General features: G+C 35.0%; 1 protein-coding gene across 1 annotated transcript in view; it reads left to right on the top strand.

Annotated features, from left to right (window-relative positions):
- Positions 1-18,293, top strand: part of GABRG3 (gamma-aminobutyric acid type A receptor gamma3 subunit) — an 802,344-nt gene that overhangs the window by 42,600 nt on the left and 741,451 nt on the right. The window contains exon 3 of the mRNA XM_027856641.1: positions 7,060-7,127. Within this exon, the coding sequence (XP_027712442.1) occupies positions 7,060-7,127 (68 nt within the window). The remainder of the gene's footprint in view (positions 1-7,059; positions 7,128-18,293) is intronic.

Raw genomic sequence — 18,293 nt, 5'->3', positions numbered from 1 at the left:
ATCTATCTATCTATCTATCTATCTATCTATCTATCTATCTATCTATCTATCTATCAATATATACATATAATTTTTACCCTCCAACTACCTAATACTGACAAAGGTCTCATGAGTTACAAATATCTTTCCATGCAGGAATGTAAACACGTCAACCTTTATAAGTCTCTTATGATTTCTCTTTCCTGTTTACTTCTTCACTTCTCACTTGAGTCTTGTATTTGAAAGTCAAATTTTCTATTCAAATCTGGTCTTTTCATCAAGAATGTTTGAAAGTCCCCTATTTCACTGAATGACCATTTTTTTCCACTGAAGGATTATACTCAGTTTTGCTGGGTGGGTGATTCTCAGTTGTAATCCTATCTCCTTTGTCCTCTGGAATATTATATTCCATGCCCTCTGATCCCTTAATGTAGAAGCTACTAAATCTTGTGTTATCCTGATTGTGTTTCCACAATACTTGAATTGTTTCTTTCTGGCTGCTTGCAATATTTTCTCCTTGATCTGGGAACTCTGGAATTTTGCTACAGTATTTCTAGGAGTTTTCTTTGGGGATCTCTTTCAGGAGGTGATCAGTGGATTCTTTCAATTTCTATTTTGCCCTTTGGTTCTAGAATATCAGGGCAATTTTCCTTGATGATTTCTTACAAGATGATGTCTAGACTCTTTTTTTGCTCATGGCTTTCAGATAGTTCAATAATTTTTAAATTCTCTCTCCAGGATCTATTTTTTAGATCAGTTGTTTTTTCCAATGAGATATTTCACATTGTCTTCTATTTTTTCATTCTCTTAGATTTGTTTTACAGTGTCTTGATTTCTCATAAATTCACTAGCTTCCAATTGCTCCATTCTAATTTTTAAGGAAGTATTTTCTTCAGTAAGCTTTTGGACTTCCTTTTCCATTTGGCCAATTTTGCTTTTTGGGCATTCTTCTCCTCATTGGCTTTTTGGACCTCTTTTGCCATTTGGCTTAGGTTATTTTTTTAAAGTGCTATATTCTTTAGTTTTTTGGGGAGAGGTCTCCTTTAGCAAACTGTTGACTTGTTTTTCATGATTTTCTTGCATCACTCATTTCTCTCCCTAAATTTTCCTCTACTTCTCTTACTTGTTTCTCAAACTCTTTTTTGAGCCTTTCCATGTCCCAGGACTGATTCATATTTTTCTTGGAGGCTTTGGATGTAGGAGCTTTGACTTTATTGTCTTCTTCTGGTTGTATATTTTGATCTTCTTTGTTACCAAAGAAAGATTCCATGGTCTAACTTTTTTTTGGATCTTTGTTTATTCATGATCTTAGCCAATTACTTGAGTTTTAAACTCTTTGTTAAGGTAGGGGTCTGTTTATAGTGTGGAGAATGTACTGGCCCAAGCTTCATGGGTTTTGTGCAGCTATTTGCAGAGATACTTCTAAGGACCTGTAAATTTTCAGTTCTTCCAAGATGGTATGATAAGGGGGGAGGTATTTACCCCTTTCCTGGTCTGTGCTCTGGTCTTTGAGGTACCACAAGCACTCTTTTCTGCCTTGAAACTGTGAGGATTTCCTTTCTACCACAACTACAAGCTCCACCACACCAGCACGCCTCCTCACCCCAGGACCACCACCCAGAACTGTGACCCAGATCCAAGCACGGGCAAAGCAAGAGATTCTTGCCTCAGTACTGGCAAAGAGATCCCTGCAAACCCCCTCTGATCAACCACTTTATTCACCCTCAGTCTGTGGGCCAGAAGCCCCAGAAGTAGCCATCACCCTGGGCCGAGCTTGGGGACTGGGGCTGGGACCTCACTTCTCTCTCTCACTGCAGACACAGACTTTCCCTACTTACCTTCTAAGTTTTCTTTGGCATTCCTGGGTTGAGAAGTCTGGAAACCACCACAGCTGCCCATGATTCAGTCCTCTGAGGCCTGCTCCAGGTTTGCTGAGGCCTGCTTTGCCTGGGCACCCACACCAAACTGTGCTCCTCTTCCCACTGGATGCCTGTCCAATCAACCATCCAGGCTGTCTTGGGCTGTAAATTTTTTCACTCTGTCTTTTTGTGTGTTCTGCTGCTTTAGAATTTGTTTAGAGCCATTTTTATAGGTATTTGGATGGATTTGGGGGAAAGCTCAAGCAAGTCACTGCTTTGACTCTGCCATTTTGGCTCTGCTCCCTATTATCCATGCACTGTTCTAAAGACATATGTTGTACCTCATCACAAAAATTGGGGCCTGACTGAACAAGAACAACAATAATTCACAGGAATTACTAGCCAAGAAAAAGGATAGTTATAAAATTCTTATACTAAGATGTTTATTTACACATTCACAAACTATTAATAATAAAGAAAATTAAGGAGAGATCTTTATTCAAAGACAAAAATTAAACTTTGTAGGTTTCATTGAGGTTTGTTGAGATGTGATTCATCACTAGAATAAGAAAATAGATGGATACTCATGTAGAACATACTAGACAAAAGAAACAGTTAGCATTCTATAATAAGACATTCTCAAGTGAGAAAATCTGAACGGGAGGGGTGGAAGCATGGTGGATTAAGAAAGGGAGGCAATGTAAGTATACTATATAACACTAGGCAAAAGAGAAGAAATGACTAATAAATTTGCCAAATAGATGACAAACCTGGCATTGAAGTATGGTATAATAGATATGAAGAACTATCATTATACTGAAATTTACTGTTGCTCTCTGATAAATGCAAGACAGCAGATAAATTCTTGACTTTAATTCTTTTTAAATTAAATTCTTTAATTCTTTTAAAGCTTAGGCTGTAAATTGAGGAGAATTGCCATTTTGGATATGCTCTTAATAAAAAAATAAGGACAAATTTGTGGAAAAAATTAAAGTTTTCAAAGGGATTGACCTGTACATCTTGGAGTTTGTGACATGTAAGAAGAGAAAAACAAGGTATTTCTTGATATGAATCCTAGAGCACACATTTCAGAATTTAATGAAACAATTGAAATAAAAAAAATTTTGGCCTAAAATTCCATGGAGAAGACCATTTCATAGTTCATAGAATGGTCTCAAGGACAAACTTTAAGCAAAACTTCTTAACAATGAAATCTATTGGGATTGTTCTTTTCCCTTCCTCATTGTTCTTTAAGTGGAGGCTCCATTACCACGTCTTGTATGTAAGAAGAATTTTTTTTTCAAATATAGATTGGGTTAGATGGCTTCTGAGTTCCCTTCCAATTCTCAAATTCTATAATTTGGTGATAATGTATATATAGCCATAGGTTTAGTACTAGGAGAGACCTTTGAGTTCAATCTGATCATTATATACATAAGGAAAATCTCTTTTCTATCTAACTGTATCACATAGTTTGTAGGATAAGAAGATTTCTGACTCTTTTATAAGGACACAACACAGCATAGTACTCAAAAAACATTTAATGATTGACTCATTGATAGCTAATAATTGGTTCTAAATACCAGTTAAGATCATAATACTTCTGAATTGGAAAGACTTATCAAATGTGACTCACAAAACTTAGTCTAAAAGAGGGGTGGGAAATAGTCTTTTGACAATGTTTAATCATAGTTATGTACAAGTTACCAAAAAAAATTGTCAGTATGTTTTCCAAGATACTGACAGCTTTCAAGTGTACATTACTCAGGTCCACAGACAAAATCGTAGTGAAAGTGTGGGCAATAATTTGTAATCTTTTTGTCACTTTTTAATGAGGTCTTGAAATTCTGAACTGGAAGGGCAGAATTTAATATAAGAGAAATTTCCATGAACAGCTCAACATTTCTAGGCAAGAGAAAATCAGTCAATTAAAATGTGCATTTGTGAACAATCAGCTATTTAGCAAAATTGTAGTGTGCTTATTGAAGTAATTGCTAATACAGCCATTAGATCTTTTTATTTCCATAAAAATAATCACTTTAAAGGAAAAAGACATTAAGGGGAACTGTTTGTCCCCTTTCTATGCAGAAAGTTCTGTGATGGACACTTGCCTTTTATTCACTGTCAACTGCTAAGAGTTCTTTGTATCAGGAAATAAATAATGTTTGAATCCTTCATTTCAGATGGCAATCAGCTGTTCTTACTTAAGACTCCTACTATCTCAACAAATCTAAAACCTGGCTTCACCTAAGTACGAACTTTTTCTGTATCTGGTTCTGTCTATGAAACACAAGATCTGCAGGATTTCTCTAAGATCCCACGAACGAATTACATCTGTATGCACATCTGAAGGAACAAACTGTTATGGATTTCTTGTTATCTTTAAGCAGATCCAAAAATGTGGAAAATGAATTTTCTGTCCTCAGAGTTCCAGATAAAAGGCTTGCCAGGATTATTTTTTTACTGTTTTGAATAATAGCATTTTCATTTATTTTGCTCTATTCAAATTTTGGTACATATTAACTGTAGACATGCTAGATAGTTTTTTTTCATGAAGATGTTTATTTAGGGATGTATTAGAAGTTACATATCTGTTGTGAATAATCATAATTTGCAGATTGAACTAATAGTCTAGACAGCCATTTGCTTTCAGAATTTGCAATGAAAATTTGCCCATCCATAGATATTTTAGCTCAACATTCCTTGGGGGTTATACCTAATAGAATATCCCTGAATAATGGAAGTGGATGATAACCCAGAAAACAAGAGAGAGGTGTATGTTGGGCATGAATAGGGTACAACAAAGTAGAAATAAGAAATTATGAAGACATAGTATAAAGGTTGGCCTCAAATAAATATATGATAGAAAACAAATGATGGACTAAACACTTTGCAAAGGATGACCACTGGGCAGTCTGCATACTCCATTAGCATCCTCCACATAATAGAATTCAAGGAAATCATCCAGAATGTTGCGTCGGCCTCGTGGTATGAAATTATGAAAGGACGTGAGCAAGAATAGCACAAGATGGACAGGCATAGGGTTGTAATCTATATCACTGGAAGGATTAGCCTCATCAGTGAGACCACAAATCCATCTGACTATTTGAAGAGAGCTTTCAGAGGTGTATAACTGGGATTATGAAAAAAAAAACTGTGGACCAGTGGTCTCCAAAGTGAGGGTCCTACAACTGGAGGTCTGTGGCATCACTCCAATGAATGAGTGGCTAACTCGTTAGAGAGTTTGAGGAGAGGTTATATTTGGCCAGAGGCTGATAAATGTTTGATAACTAGTGTGGTGTGGGAACCTATGCTCAAGACACTTTTATTTTCAATCTGTGTTATAAGATTTTCTCCATCACTTTAATTCCAGATAATCAACAAAATAATAAAACAAACCCTATTTTATAGTGTTTGTTGATTTCTCAAGTGTAAATTTCTCACACTGAAAATTTAACAGTTGATTCCCCTGGGTTGGTATGAGCTGACTACAGCTCATCTGGTCCTTTCTGATATCCAAACCTGTGTTTGTCTCTAATGCAAACAACCCAACCCTTCTGCAATTATAGCCCAATAGTATCCTACTCTATACCTCACTCAATTGTGGGAAAAGTTCCTAACTTCTCACTTGGGCAATAATTTGGGGGAAATAGAGTACTTGATAGAACTTCTTTTTGTAAAAATAGGGATGTGTGATCAAAAATTCTTGGAGGCCATTGTTGTTGGCATGTCATATGAAGATTATTTGGTGAATGAGGGGTGTTTGGTCTGGAGAAGAGAAATTTGTTTGTGTTAGTGGTGGTGGAAGCATGATGGCTGCCTTTAAATATCTAAAGCATTAGGCTTATTCTGTTTCTAAAGGGGGAAGGGAAGAGAAAGGAATAAGTATTTATATAGACCATTCTATGCACCAGGCACTGTGTTAAGTGCTTTACAAATATTATCTCTTGTAATTCTCCCCAAAACTCTATGTGGTATAATGCTGTTATTATCTCTATTTTACAATTGAGGAAACTGAGGCAAATAGAGATTTTTTTTTTTTTAAGTGACTATGACCAGGGTCACAGCTAATAAGTGTCTGAGGCTGGATTTGAATTTAGGGCTTCTTGCCTCCAGGCTTAGGTTGTATCTACTCTGCTACCTAGATGCTTCTAGAGAACTGAATTAATCAGGAACAAAAGGTAAATAGCTGTGAAGGAGGGGATTTCAGATAGATGTAAATTAAAAACTTCCTAATGATTAGAATGACCCTCAAAGTAAAATATTCCTCCTTGGGAATCAGTGAGTTCCATCTCATTAGATACGTTCAGGTGGTGACTGCATAACAAGTTGTCAGAGATGTTGTCAAGGGAAAAGGAAGGGTACTGATTCAGATACAGTTAAGAGGACCTCTGAGGCACCTTCCAGCTCAGATAGTGTATTATTTTTTTGTGTGTGAGGTGATTGGGGTTAGGTGACTTGCCTAGAGTCACACAGCTAATAAGTATTATGTGTCTGAGGCTGGATTTGAACTCAGGTCCTCCTGACTCCAGGGCTGTTGCTCTATTCACTGAACCATCTAACTGCCCCAGTCTGTTATTTCTACATCACCTGGCTAATTGGAATGGAAATATGTTAAAAACCTCTCTTTCAGTTTTACTTTAGGACTTTAGGTCCCAAATTGTCCAGAAGGATAGTGACTTGGGTGCCCAATGTATTTTATGATATCAGGTCCTTGTTCAAGATACCCATAAAAGTTAGTAGTAATTTCCTGGGGACAGAGAGTCATGGCAGAGTGACAGAGGGACCATTCCAGTGTGGACATGTCTCTCACCAAACTAGAAGTAGGACATTAGATCTAGGATAAATTAAATAAAATTGTTTCTGGAAGGCTTGAGCCTAAATCACAGGATGAAATGTTAATACTATTTTCCCCCTTGACACTGGCATAACTAATTTTTTTTTCATTTCCTGAAATAAATTTACCAGATATTACCTGGTCTCACTTAATTTGTCTTATTGAAATACAAGTGCTACTTATTTCTTTAAGTAAACTCTTAAAACTGTATCATAGAAGGTTTGAATTATGATTTCAATCTTGCTCCTATTGAATACACCCTCTTTCATGGCTACACTTAACATTGAAATGGGACATTTCAGATATCATTGGAAAGTTTAGTTTGACTGTAATATCTGTATTCTACACAATATGCTAAGTGTTGCATTTTTTTTGTTTCCACAGTAAAACCAACAGTTATTGATGTTGACATTTACGTTAACAGCATAGGACCTGTGTCATCAATAAATATGGTAAGTGGCATGTTAATGATGTTATTTTTTTTAAACTTTCTTACCTACTTCTGTTGGTGACCATCTCTATTTTTCAAAATGTGACAAATGTCTTGAGAAAAAGGAAAAAAAAGATGTTTTTGTTAGTGTTGTATAATGTTGTTTAGTTATCCTACTACTATTTCCTATTTCCTATTTCCTTCTTGAAACATACATAAGTACCATTTGATAGTTATGGTAGTAGGCTGAATATTAAAAATAGTTGAATGCTATGAAAGCAAAGCTGGGGATGAAGATGATTTTATGTATTTCTGAAAGCTGGTCCTTAATGTTGGTCTGCTAAGTAAGTAATATAATTATGAGAGGCTTTTTTCCCAACACTATGCCTGCATATTTTTTTCTATTAAATGGTAACATGGGATGATTAATAATTCCTAGATCATTTGTTATATTTGACTTCTTAATTTCTTGGTCCAGGAATTTTATTGACTCATATTGTAGCTTCCTAGAATGTTCTAGTTACTATCTAGAGGGACATCTTTGGATTGTTCCAGTAGTCAGTCACGTTTCAGTCCTCAGTCTGTCTCTGATATAGCAGTGGAAGGAGTTATGTGATATCCTACAGTAGGCTATTCCCATAGACTTACAAACACAAGATCTAACAGTCAATTTCTATTACTTGTGATGGGGTTGCCATAAAGTAAAATTTTTTGTTCTCTGATCTCTTTTGCTCTTAAGGAAACTTGTATTTTTGAGAATTTAATGTGAATTTGAATGTATCATTTGATGTATGTACAGATTGGATATTGGTATCTCCTTGGATACGGTTACAGCTATATTCTCTTGAAATAGATAATTGTATTTGCATACCCAATTGTTGACTTGGGCTCATGTGAACCCTATAGCTTCTTTGTGTCCACTATTGAGAACTTTTTTCTATGGATTGAGGAATGGAAATTGTCAACATATTGACTTTTCAGTGCATTAACAGTGTCATTCAACTGTAATGAAATATGCTCTTCTCTGATAGTAGATATAAATTTCCCCTCTCAGTAGTCAAATAGTTCCTTCAGGAAAACTCTTTCATAGGAAAAGGACATAAAGTTCAGCACTGCAGTTTTGGTTTTTTTTCTTCCTTCCTGATTCATATTGGTACGTATTTGTATTGTAACAACAAATATGACATATGGGTAAAATCCTCTAAATAACCTAAGATATCAATAGAGAAGGCATGTTATAATCACAAAAGATATACCTCTCTTTATATTATAGCAAGTATTTTCTTTTAAAAACTGTGTGTAAATATTGAAGAATTTAAAGGAAAATATTTTGAAATATTTTGTAAAGTGAATGACTGTTTCCCAATTTATTTTTTAATAATTAAATAGTTTAATATCCTGGGCTTAGGCAACTTTTATGATCTCTATATTTAGAAAGTATTAGCAAGAACGTTTCTATAAAAAGGAAAGATTGTCCTATAGCTTTCTTATTCCTTAGTGATGTATCATGATTCTATCTCTTACTTGGGAGTACATTGATCTGAGAAAAATATAAGCAACATTTTAAAGGTTTTGTTGTTGGTTTTTTTTTTAATTTGGTGAAACCTTAGTTAATCAAACTCCAACTAATCTGAGCCCTGAAATAAAGAGATTTGCCCCCTGGGTTAAACTTTTAGGAGAAAGAAATTACTGATAACTTTATGATAAAAAAATTGTTCAAATAAAAAAATACTCTCAAGATTTCCTTTATGTCAATGTAAATTTAGTTCAATCTCCTATACCCTATAGTTTTTTATTTGTAATACTGCACAATGATAATTGATTATTACAGCATTGATCTTGAAGCACTGCAAATTTTTGAATCATCAAATTCAGTAATCTTTATTGGTATAATACACACACATATATATACATGCGTATATGTGTGTATACATATATACATATACATATACAAAGACAAAAAAAGAAACACTCTCTGTCTAAAAAGAGTTTAGCTTCTACTGGGCGATACAACTAAACTAAGTGTGGTAGCTTGATGGTTCCTTGATCAGTTTCAAATTAAAAGGTGCTGGAAATAATTTACATGAATAACATAGAAGATTAGCAATGTTTATTGTTGGATACATGTGATCAGGTGGAAATAGGCAGCTATGGCATCTGTTAGCTTTGAAGTAAGTGTCAGCTCCATTTCTTAGCCCAGTCAACCCCCAAGTCTTTTTTGGTATTTTCAGTCCTTGATAACCAAAGACGTAAGGTAAGATATGGCTCTACCACTGAATCAGTAAAATGTGCCCCTGTTACATAATGATTTTACCCTTTTAAAGATGAATAAGAAATCGGCATCATAAATTCACATTGAGAAAGGGCCTTACAGATGTCAAGCTTTGGGGCTAGTGGGTGTATGTAGCTTCCTGGGGAATATTTAAGAAAGTAAGTAAAAATACAGTACTATATATAAAAGTAATTTGTAGTTTTGAAAGTCAATATGGAGCCATCAGGCATACATTTGTACTTGAGTTTGACACCACTGATATAACATAACTCTCTTATTTTATAAATGAGGAAACTGAGGGCTGATGAGGTTAAATGAATTGCCCGTGGTCATACACATAGTAAGTGGCAAATATTGAATTTGTACCCTGGACCTCTGGCACTAAATCTAACACTCTTTCCCTGTGCCAAATTTGTAGAGTACTGTATGGTAGAGAGACTCCTATAATATGAATCTGTGATCTCGAGGAAGTCATTTAATGTCTTTTAGCCTCAGTTTTCTCATCTGTAGAATGAGGATGTTGAACTAGAGGACCTTTGAGATCCCTTCTACCACTAAATCTATGATTTTATGATCATATGATTTATAATTTGGGTTTTTATTTCTTATAGCTCATATGTCTTTGGGAAATCATTTAACCCCTCGGACTACTTGTCAAGACTTTGTCAATAGATAGGATTTAGAAATGAAAATAATGCTTCAAGCCCTAGAGTTTCCAAGTGTGCCAGGTTTGACTTAATGAAAAAAAGAAAAGTATGAAATGTTCATTTCCCATAAAAGCAATGATTCACACATTCACATGTATATAACCTGTACGTGTACACATGTATAACTTCATGATATATATATAAGTGTATATATATATATATATATATATATATATATATATATGCTGATTTCAGGTTTTCTGTATTACGGATGCCCACCCAAGTGTATTTGAATATTATTTAGAAGGTATCAATTGGCTACATAAAATAGTTCAGAGGCCTGTCTCATCACTTTGGACATGGTAGATGCAAAGGGAATTTTGTTGACTGATTGAGCTTCATATTTTGTTTTTTTCCTAGATAACAATTCAAATGGCTAAGCATGTGTTGACAATCCCCTAGAAAGGTCAATTGTTTCTGGCCATGGTATATAGTAGTAGTTTCTAGAACTGACCACAATTTTTTATTTGTCCCTTTATTGGTGTCCAGGACTTGTTATGAAACATTTAAATGACTAAGGCCATTTAATTTCCCCCATTGTGGTTTAGTGAATAGTGCTAGATTTAGTGCTTATTCTTAAGACATATGACTGGACAAATCACAGTCTCTCTGGGCATGTTTTTACACCTGTAAAATGAGGGGAAACATTGGATTAGATGACATCTTAGATCCTTTCTAGCTTTACCTCTGGAAACCTATGATCCTATTCTTTGACATACACATTGAATTAAGATAACATTTCTCAGAAAGGCAGGTAGAATGGAGGTAAGTTGAATTTGGAAACACTGAATCTTCATTTCCCATTTGAAGATAAAGTGCAGTATTTCTGCTTTAGAAAAAGAGGTGTCGATAAATATTCTGACAGCTTTCATGCCAAAAATAAAAAGGGAAGCAATGTAAGCTCTGCTAAAGGGCATGTCTTAAATGTAAAACTATGGAATTTTAAACTTCAGCCATATGTCAACTTTTCTTTGTTTCTCTAGTGTCTCTGGGAAAAAGCTCCTGAAAACTACTTCCTGCCATTTTTATTATAAAATGCCTTAAGGTTTTTTTACCATGTCAGATGTAACATTCTTGTATGTCATGAAAATATGTGACTTTTTCATTCATTTAATGATGTTGAAATACCTGTAACAACAATAACAAAGATGGTTGTCCTTTGGTGGCAAAAGTTATGCATGCTTATTTTCTTACATTTTGAGTGACTTTTTTCTTTTGCTTTTTATCTTAAACTTCTTTTTTTATTATTTAAAAGCATTTTTTCAATGCATTACTGTGTAATAGTCATTATATATTTCTGACTTTTTATTTAGATATATGATATCTGTGATATCACTGGTATAACTATTCTTGTAGCTGATGTGATTGCTGCCTCTCTATATTACCATGACTTTTCATCCTGTTATTCTTATCCATGTCTTCTTCTGCATCTTAGTGGATCCATCCAATACTTTAAAAACATTTCTCTAGTGCTTCTTATATCTCATTGGTACCATTAGGATTTGGGCTGTCTATCTGTTGTCTTTAATTCTTGCTGCATGGCCAGCCTACCTCCATTTTTAACTTTAGATTTCCTTATTGATATATTCTATAATTTTTGCATGAAAACAATAATTGGTAATGTGCTACAATCTACTTACATGCACCATACTTCTTTCCATTATTTCTTTAGTTAGTCATAATTTTTTATTCATTTAGGTTTCATTGTATCTCATGGTTCATAGCTGCAAAGCATTATTTGGAGAATATTGGCATAAAAAAGATAAAATTATCATAGCCACAAGCATTTGTATCACCAAGCACACTACACAGTTTCTTAAATGAAAGTCACCCTGACTGGCTCCTGAGCTCTAATTCCATTCGTAGCATCTGTCAAAGCTCTGCTCATTAATGAACTGACTCAATCCACTGCACAGCCAGTTGCATGCCATAATCTGGACATTATACATTCATCCTCTACATTGTTTTGTTGGGACTCAGCATAAAATATATTTCACAACTTTATAATGTCTATTAAATGAAATATTTTTAGCTGAAAAGGTTGACCAAATTTCCACAGGACTTTTGTCTCCATGTATAGGCATGACTACATTCAGCTATTGGAAGGATTTCAAATAATAGATACAAGATATCAAGTTCCTCATTCACCGATACATAGAAGTCTAAGTGTTATAATGACATAAACTAGGAAGATTCCATTGTTAGTGAGGAGGAATAATGATTCAGGTAAGGAAACTGAGAAGGAATGATCAGACAAGTAATAGGAGAACTAGAAAATAGTAGTGTCATGAAATCCCAGAGAGAAGAGACTGTGAAGAAGAGGGTGATTGACAGTGTCAAAGGCTTCAGAGAAGTCAAGAAGGGTAAGGACTGAGTAAAGGTCATTTGATTTGTCAATTTTGAGATCATTGGTGATTTTGGAAAGTAGAGAATTAATTAAATTTTGAGTCACAAGTCATAGAGAGTTATGAAAAGAATGAGAGTAAAGGAAATGGAGGTACTCATTGTAGATAGCCTTCTTGATGAGTTTAGCCACAAAATGGAGGTGAGATATAAGATGTTAACTAGTCGGGATGGATGGATCAAGTAAGAGTTTATTTCAGGATGGTGAAGACATGGGAATGTTTTTAGCCAATGGGGAAACAATCAATAGATGGTGAGAAATTGAAGTTAAGTATGAAAGTAGAGATGGCAGAGGGTGATTAGAAATGAGTAAGTTGAGTAACTGTGATGTTAAAGTGTTTGAAAGAAATATCAATATGTAAGTTGCAGTTCTACAGTGTGAGGGCAGGAGTTGTAGAAGAAATACTGCAAGCCAGGTGTTGAACTCATTGAAGGAAGAAGGGGAGTATCTTGGAGGTCAGTAGACAATAGAACAATGACCGCAATATGGATTGGGTGGCATATATAGATTGAGTCAACCTCAGGAGTCACTGAATGGTGATGGTAGAGTAAAAGTTCAGAAGTAGAAATTGGGAGTAAGGAGTATTTCAACTCCTCCACCTCAATCTGCTAGTCAGGAGGAATGAGTGAAAGTGTTGGAAAGGGTGGCCAGAGAGATGGTGTCTTGGGGGGGGGGGAGTCAGGTCTTAGTGAGAGATAAAAGATGAAACAATTTGGAAAGTATAAGATTTTTTGATGAAAGGTCATTTGTTCCAGAAAGAACAGTAGAAGGAGTGGGTAGCTGATCTGGAGAAGGCATGTCATTTATTGGGATCAGAGTATATCAGTCATTTCATTTTATCAAATGAGTTGAGAGAAAGAAACATTTCATAGACTAGAAAAATAATTTTCGTATGAGTTCCAATCAAGGGGTGTGATCTTGGAAACAGGACAAATAGTTGCTCTGTTCTTGGTGTTTAGAAGGAGCTAATGTAATGGAACAGCTGCTATTGAATCCAAAAAACCCCTAACAAGACTAATCACAGAGGATGTTTCTATCCTACCAGCCATCCAGAATGCAACTTCAAATTCTTCCTTGGGTTTTCCCTCTTTTTTGAACCGTGTATCAAACTAGTTGACAGTTATTATAATTTTCCTTCCATAGCATCTATCTCTCTCCCTACTTATTTACAAGCATTACTGCCATTCAGACCCTTAACTCATCTTTCCTCTACTATTACTATACCCCACTAAATAGGACTTTTATTCTCTTCCATCCCCAATCAACTCTCCACAAAGCTGCCGAAATAATCTGCCTAAAATACAGAGCTTATCATGTTACTCCTATGTTTGTAAAGTAGATGTTACTATCCATTGCTGATAGGATAAAATGCAAATTTCCCACCTGTGCATTAAAAACTCTTCACAATCTGGTTCCTGATTTTTCCCATGACTTCTCAGATAGTTGACTTTCCAGGCATTTCCATCCTGAATGTCCTCTATGTTCAACTGAAAGAGTCCTTCTTGCAGTTCTTGGAACTTGGCATTCTATCTCCTGCTTATGTGCCTTTGTATGAGGCATGTTCCATCTCTGGCATACAGTCCATTCTCACTTCTGCATCTTAGAATCCTTAGATTCAGCTCAGGGGAAAATATCTACTCTGAAGCCTTTCCCAAATCCCTTAGTCATGAATGTTCTCTACTTCCTCAAAGTATTTTGAATGAACATGTGTGATTATATGTCATATATGTCATATCCTTTGCAACCTCCTTGAAAGCAAAGATTGTTTTTATTTTTGCCTTTGTTTCTTCAATGTTTTACATAGTATAGTCCCTCACTTCAATAAATATTTGTTAAATTGAATTGAGTCTCAGAGCTTTGCCTAAGGGTATAATTCATCAGTTCTAAGGATAGGCTGATATTTACATAGTACTATAATATTTGCAGAGTGCTCTATGTACACATTATCTCATTTGATCCTCACAATAACACTGGGAAATAGGTAATATTATACTCATTTTACAGTATAAGGTTAAGAGAAATTAAATGATGATGATAGTTATGGCATCAGTAAATGTTCAGAGATGGAATTTGAACTTTAGAATTAGTGATTCCAAGTCCAAACTCTTAATTTAAGTCATATTGCCTTTTAAGAGTAATGTGGCAGGAAATGAAGTCAAACACTTCTCAGAGGTAAACTTCTGTCTGGGAGTAAGAGAGAAAACTACCAACTCTTTCAAGACACTAGGGTACTGTTTAGTGAATGGAAGAAATTTGTTGGTAGCCATTTTTAGAAAGGGGCAGCTGCCTTTGGGAAACTGTCTCCTTGAGCATATATTGTTTTAGAGGGAACTTTTTTTTTTTTAAAAACAGTTGCTTTTCTCTGCTTTGAATGATTAATTTAGTATTCTAAAGAGATTTAAGTGTGTGTGCTACTTTCTGTAGGTTGCTTCTTCACATAGATGACTTGACTACTTCTTAGTTATTACTTATGATGAGTGTGTGCTTTTCTTCAGTGAGTCAGTGTGTGTGTGTGAGAGAGAGAGAGAGAATGAAGTCTAGTACTCTAGTAGTATTATCATCTATCACAATGACTTCTTTTAATGTGAAAGATACTGTAAGTTGAACCTAATTTTAAATAGGAAGAATATGCATATACATATTTTTTAGAAGGCATGTGCCTGATTGAGACCATAATGGTTAACTTTTTATAAAAATGACCAAAATACCATATTTAGAGGAATCATAAAGATGCCCTCACAATCAGTCAGTCAATTAGCATTTATTAAGTGCCTACTATGTGTCAGGCACTGCCATGCACTGATAAAGAGAAAGGAAGAAAAATCAAATATTCTTTGAAAGGTAAGAAGGGACCAGATTATGAAGGGGATTTAAAAGGCAAACAAGATTTTATATTAGATCCTGGGGGCTGTAGGGAACATCCTGAGTTTATTGAATAGAGCAGTAATAAAGTCAAACCTTCACTTAAGAAAGTTCAATTTGCCACTAAGTGGAGAGTAGTTTGGATTGAGGAGAGAGGAGGCAGGGAGATCAACCAGAAGGCTACTGCAATTGGCAAGGTATGACGTGATGAGGGCCTTCATAATCTGGTCCCTTCTTACCTTTCAAATTGTCTAACACCTTCCTTCCTATTACCTACTCTAAAATCCCAAGACACTGTCTTCCTTCTGAGTCTACTCCCAATTTATCCTGTAAAGCTTCTTTGTGCAGACTTTTTGCATGTTATCTCCTCCATTATATTGTGAACACTTTGAGGGCAAGAATATTTGATTTTTCTTCCTTCTCTTTATCAGTGCTTGGCAGAGCTCAGACTTGGTGTCTGAAGACTTGAGTCAGAATCCTCATTACTTATAATTAATGGAACCTTGGACCAGTCATTTAACTTCTCAGCAAAATAGGGATAGTAAAAGTAAGTGAGCTACAAATCTCTCCTGTGAGGGAGGTGCTAGTGAAGTCATACGTAGGAGCTATTGTTATTATTTTAAATCTGTTCACCATACAATATAAAACTATCAAAATATAACACACACACACACATATATATATACACATATAATACAATGAATATAACATATAGATATATGGGTATATAGTGGCCAAGGGAGATAACTAAGTAACTAATAAGATAATGTATTTAAGAAGTAACACTATGATAACCCAAAATGTCAACACTGGCATAATTGAAAAGGCACTGGATTTAGAGTCAAATGATTGGATTTAGATTCAGGTTTTGAAAAGTCACTTAACATCTCTAGACCACAGTTTCCTCTTCTATAAAATGGAGGGGTTAGACTTGATAACTTTCAAGTTTCCTTCTAATTCTAAATCAATGATTATTAAAAAATCAGTCAATGGATATTAATTAAACACCTACTGTGTTCCAGTCACTATGTCTTATAGGAACTGGAGATATAGTCCCAACTACAAGGGCCTTGCATTTTATGAGACTGTGAAATGTGCATAAATAAGAATATACATACTAAAATGAGGTAATTTTTGGAGTTATTTTAACAGCTTTATTATCAAGGAAAAACTTGTGGAAGTACATGCGAGCTGAGATTTAAAGAAACTAGAAGAATTAAGAGAGTGTATTTCAGGCATGGCATGTGCCTATGAAACAACATAAAGGTGTAAGATGGAGTGTCGTGTTGGAGGAATGGTAGAAGGCCTGTTTGGTTGAGCTGTATGATTGGGAAAGGTAGGTAAAAGCAACATTAAAAAAAGGTTTTAAATGTTAGAGGAGTTTGTTTTTGATCTTTTAGGTCATAAGGAACTATTGGAGTTTATCAACAAAGGGAGTGGCATAGTCAGATCTGTGCTTTTTCAATGTCGCTTTGGCTGCTGTGTAGAGAATAGACTAGAGGGGGGGGAGATCTGAGGCACAAAGAATGATTGATATGTTGTTACTAAGTTTGTTTTGACTATTATTAAATAGGATATAGCAATAGTCTAGGTCAGAGCCATAGGGACCTTCTGAACTAGGGTGGTAGTCATGTGAGTAGGAGGAAAAGGACAGGTGTAAAAGATATCATGGAGGAAGTCTAAATAACACTTGGCAACTTATTGGTTAAGTGGAGTGAGGTTGAATCAAGAATAAAGGGTGGCTCTAAGAAGGGTGTCTGAATTTCTGCTACTTTTTTGCTATACCAAATCAAAAGGTGAAAGGGCATCATTGGGGGTCATGGAATTTGTCAAGAATTCTTTGGGAGAGATTTTCAGACTACTTTTGAAAATCCTTTTGGGGAAACAGGATCCTTTGAGAATTCTGAGAAATTGGTCTACCAAGTTTTATTTTGCAGTCTTCTTTTTTACATTGCTAGTTGGTCTTCTGTGTTTGAAAGAGAAATGATTTTGCCTTCTATTTCTTGAGTCCTAGAAGTTTCATCTTGTATTCTGTTACATAATGTTGCATAAATCATACCTGTCTTTTACATTCATGAACCTATCTTTACTTAACCTGGAGTTACCATCCTTTGGTCCCTTACCATATTGCTACTTCACAATATCAAGACAAAACAAAAACAAAAACAAATAAACAAAAAAACACCCCTCAAACCTTAGTAATAAAAGGCAGCCAAAATGCTACTCTGGATAGATTTCTTACCAAAAAAGAAAAACTGGCTGATGATATGAAAGTGATAAAACATTGGGGGAAAGTGACCATATCATGTTCAAAATAAAATAAATGAAAAAAATAAAAAATAAAAATAAATAAATAAATAAAAGTCTGCTTTAGAAACAGATATTGCTGAAGGGAGAAGAGAAGTTCTTTAAAAATTATTACTACAAATCATGAATAATTCCAGTATTACAAATGAAATCAGTTATATAAAAATACAGCTATCAGATTGTTTCAAGACATACATCCACAAACCGCAACTGAAAAATACAACACCCTGCTTTGGATGTAGTATATCAGCCACACAAGATAAAAAAAATCTCATGACTTTTTGATCATTATACTCTTCTTCAAGTTTCAACTCTGCTTCCCCCAGTTCTGATAGTGAGAGTTTTGCCTTATCTTTGAGAAGCCCAGGCCTCTATTCCACTTCCCCAGTGTACTCCAATGGGACTTTTATGCAGTCATCTTCACTCCATTGTAATGATCACTTTTGTGTGTTATTTCCCTATTTAGAACATGGCAATCTCTTTGAGGTTAGGGACTGTCTTGCTGACTTTTGTTTGCCTAGCACTCAACATAGTCTCTGGTACATAGTAAGTACTTTAAAAATGTCATGTCTATCTATCTGTCTATCTATCTATCTATCTATCTATCTATCTATCTATCTATCTATCTATCTATCT

This window comes from Vombatus ursinus, unplaced genomic scaffold, assembly GCF_900497805.2.
Source record: "Vombatus ursinus unplaced genomic scaffold, bare-nosed wombat genome assembly UNPS02011591.1, whole genome shotgun sequence".
Taxonomy (NCBI): Eukaryota; Metazoa; Chordata; class Mammalia; order Diprotodontia; family Vombatidae; genus Vombatus; species Vombatus ursinus.
Note: the sequence above shows the minus strand (reverse complement) of the source record. Positions and strands in the feature narration are given on the sequence as shown.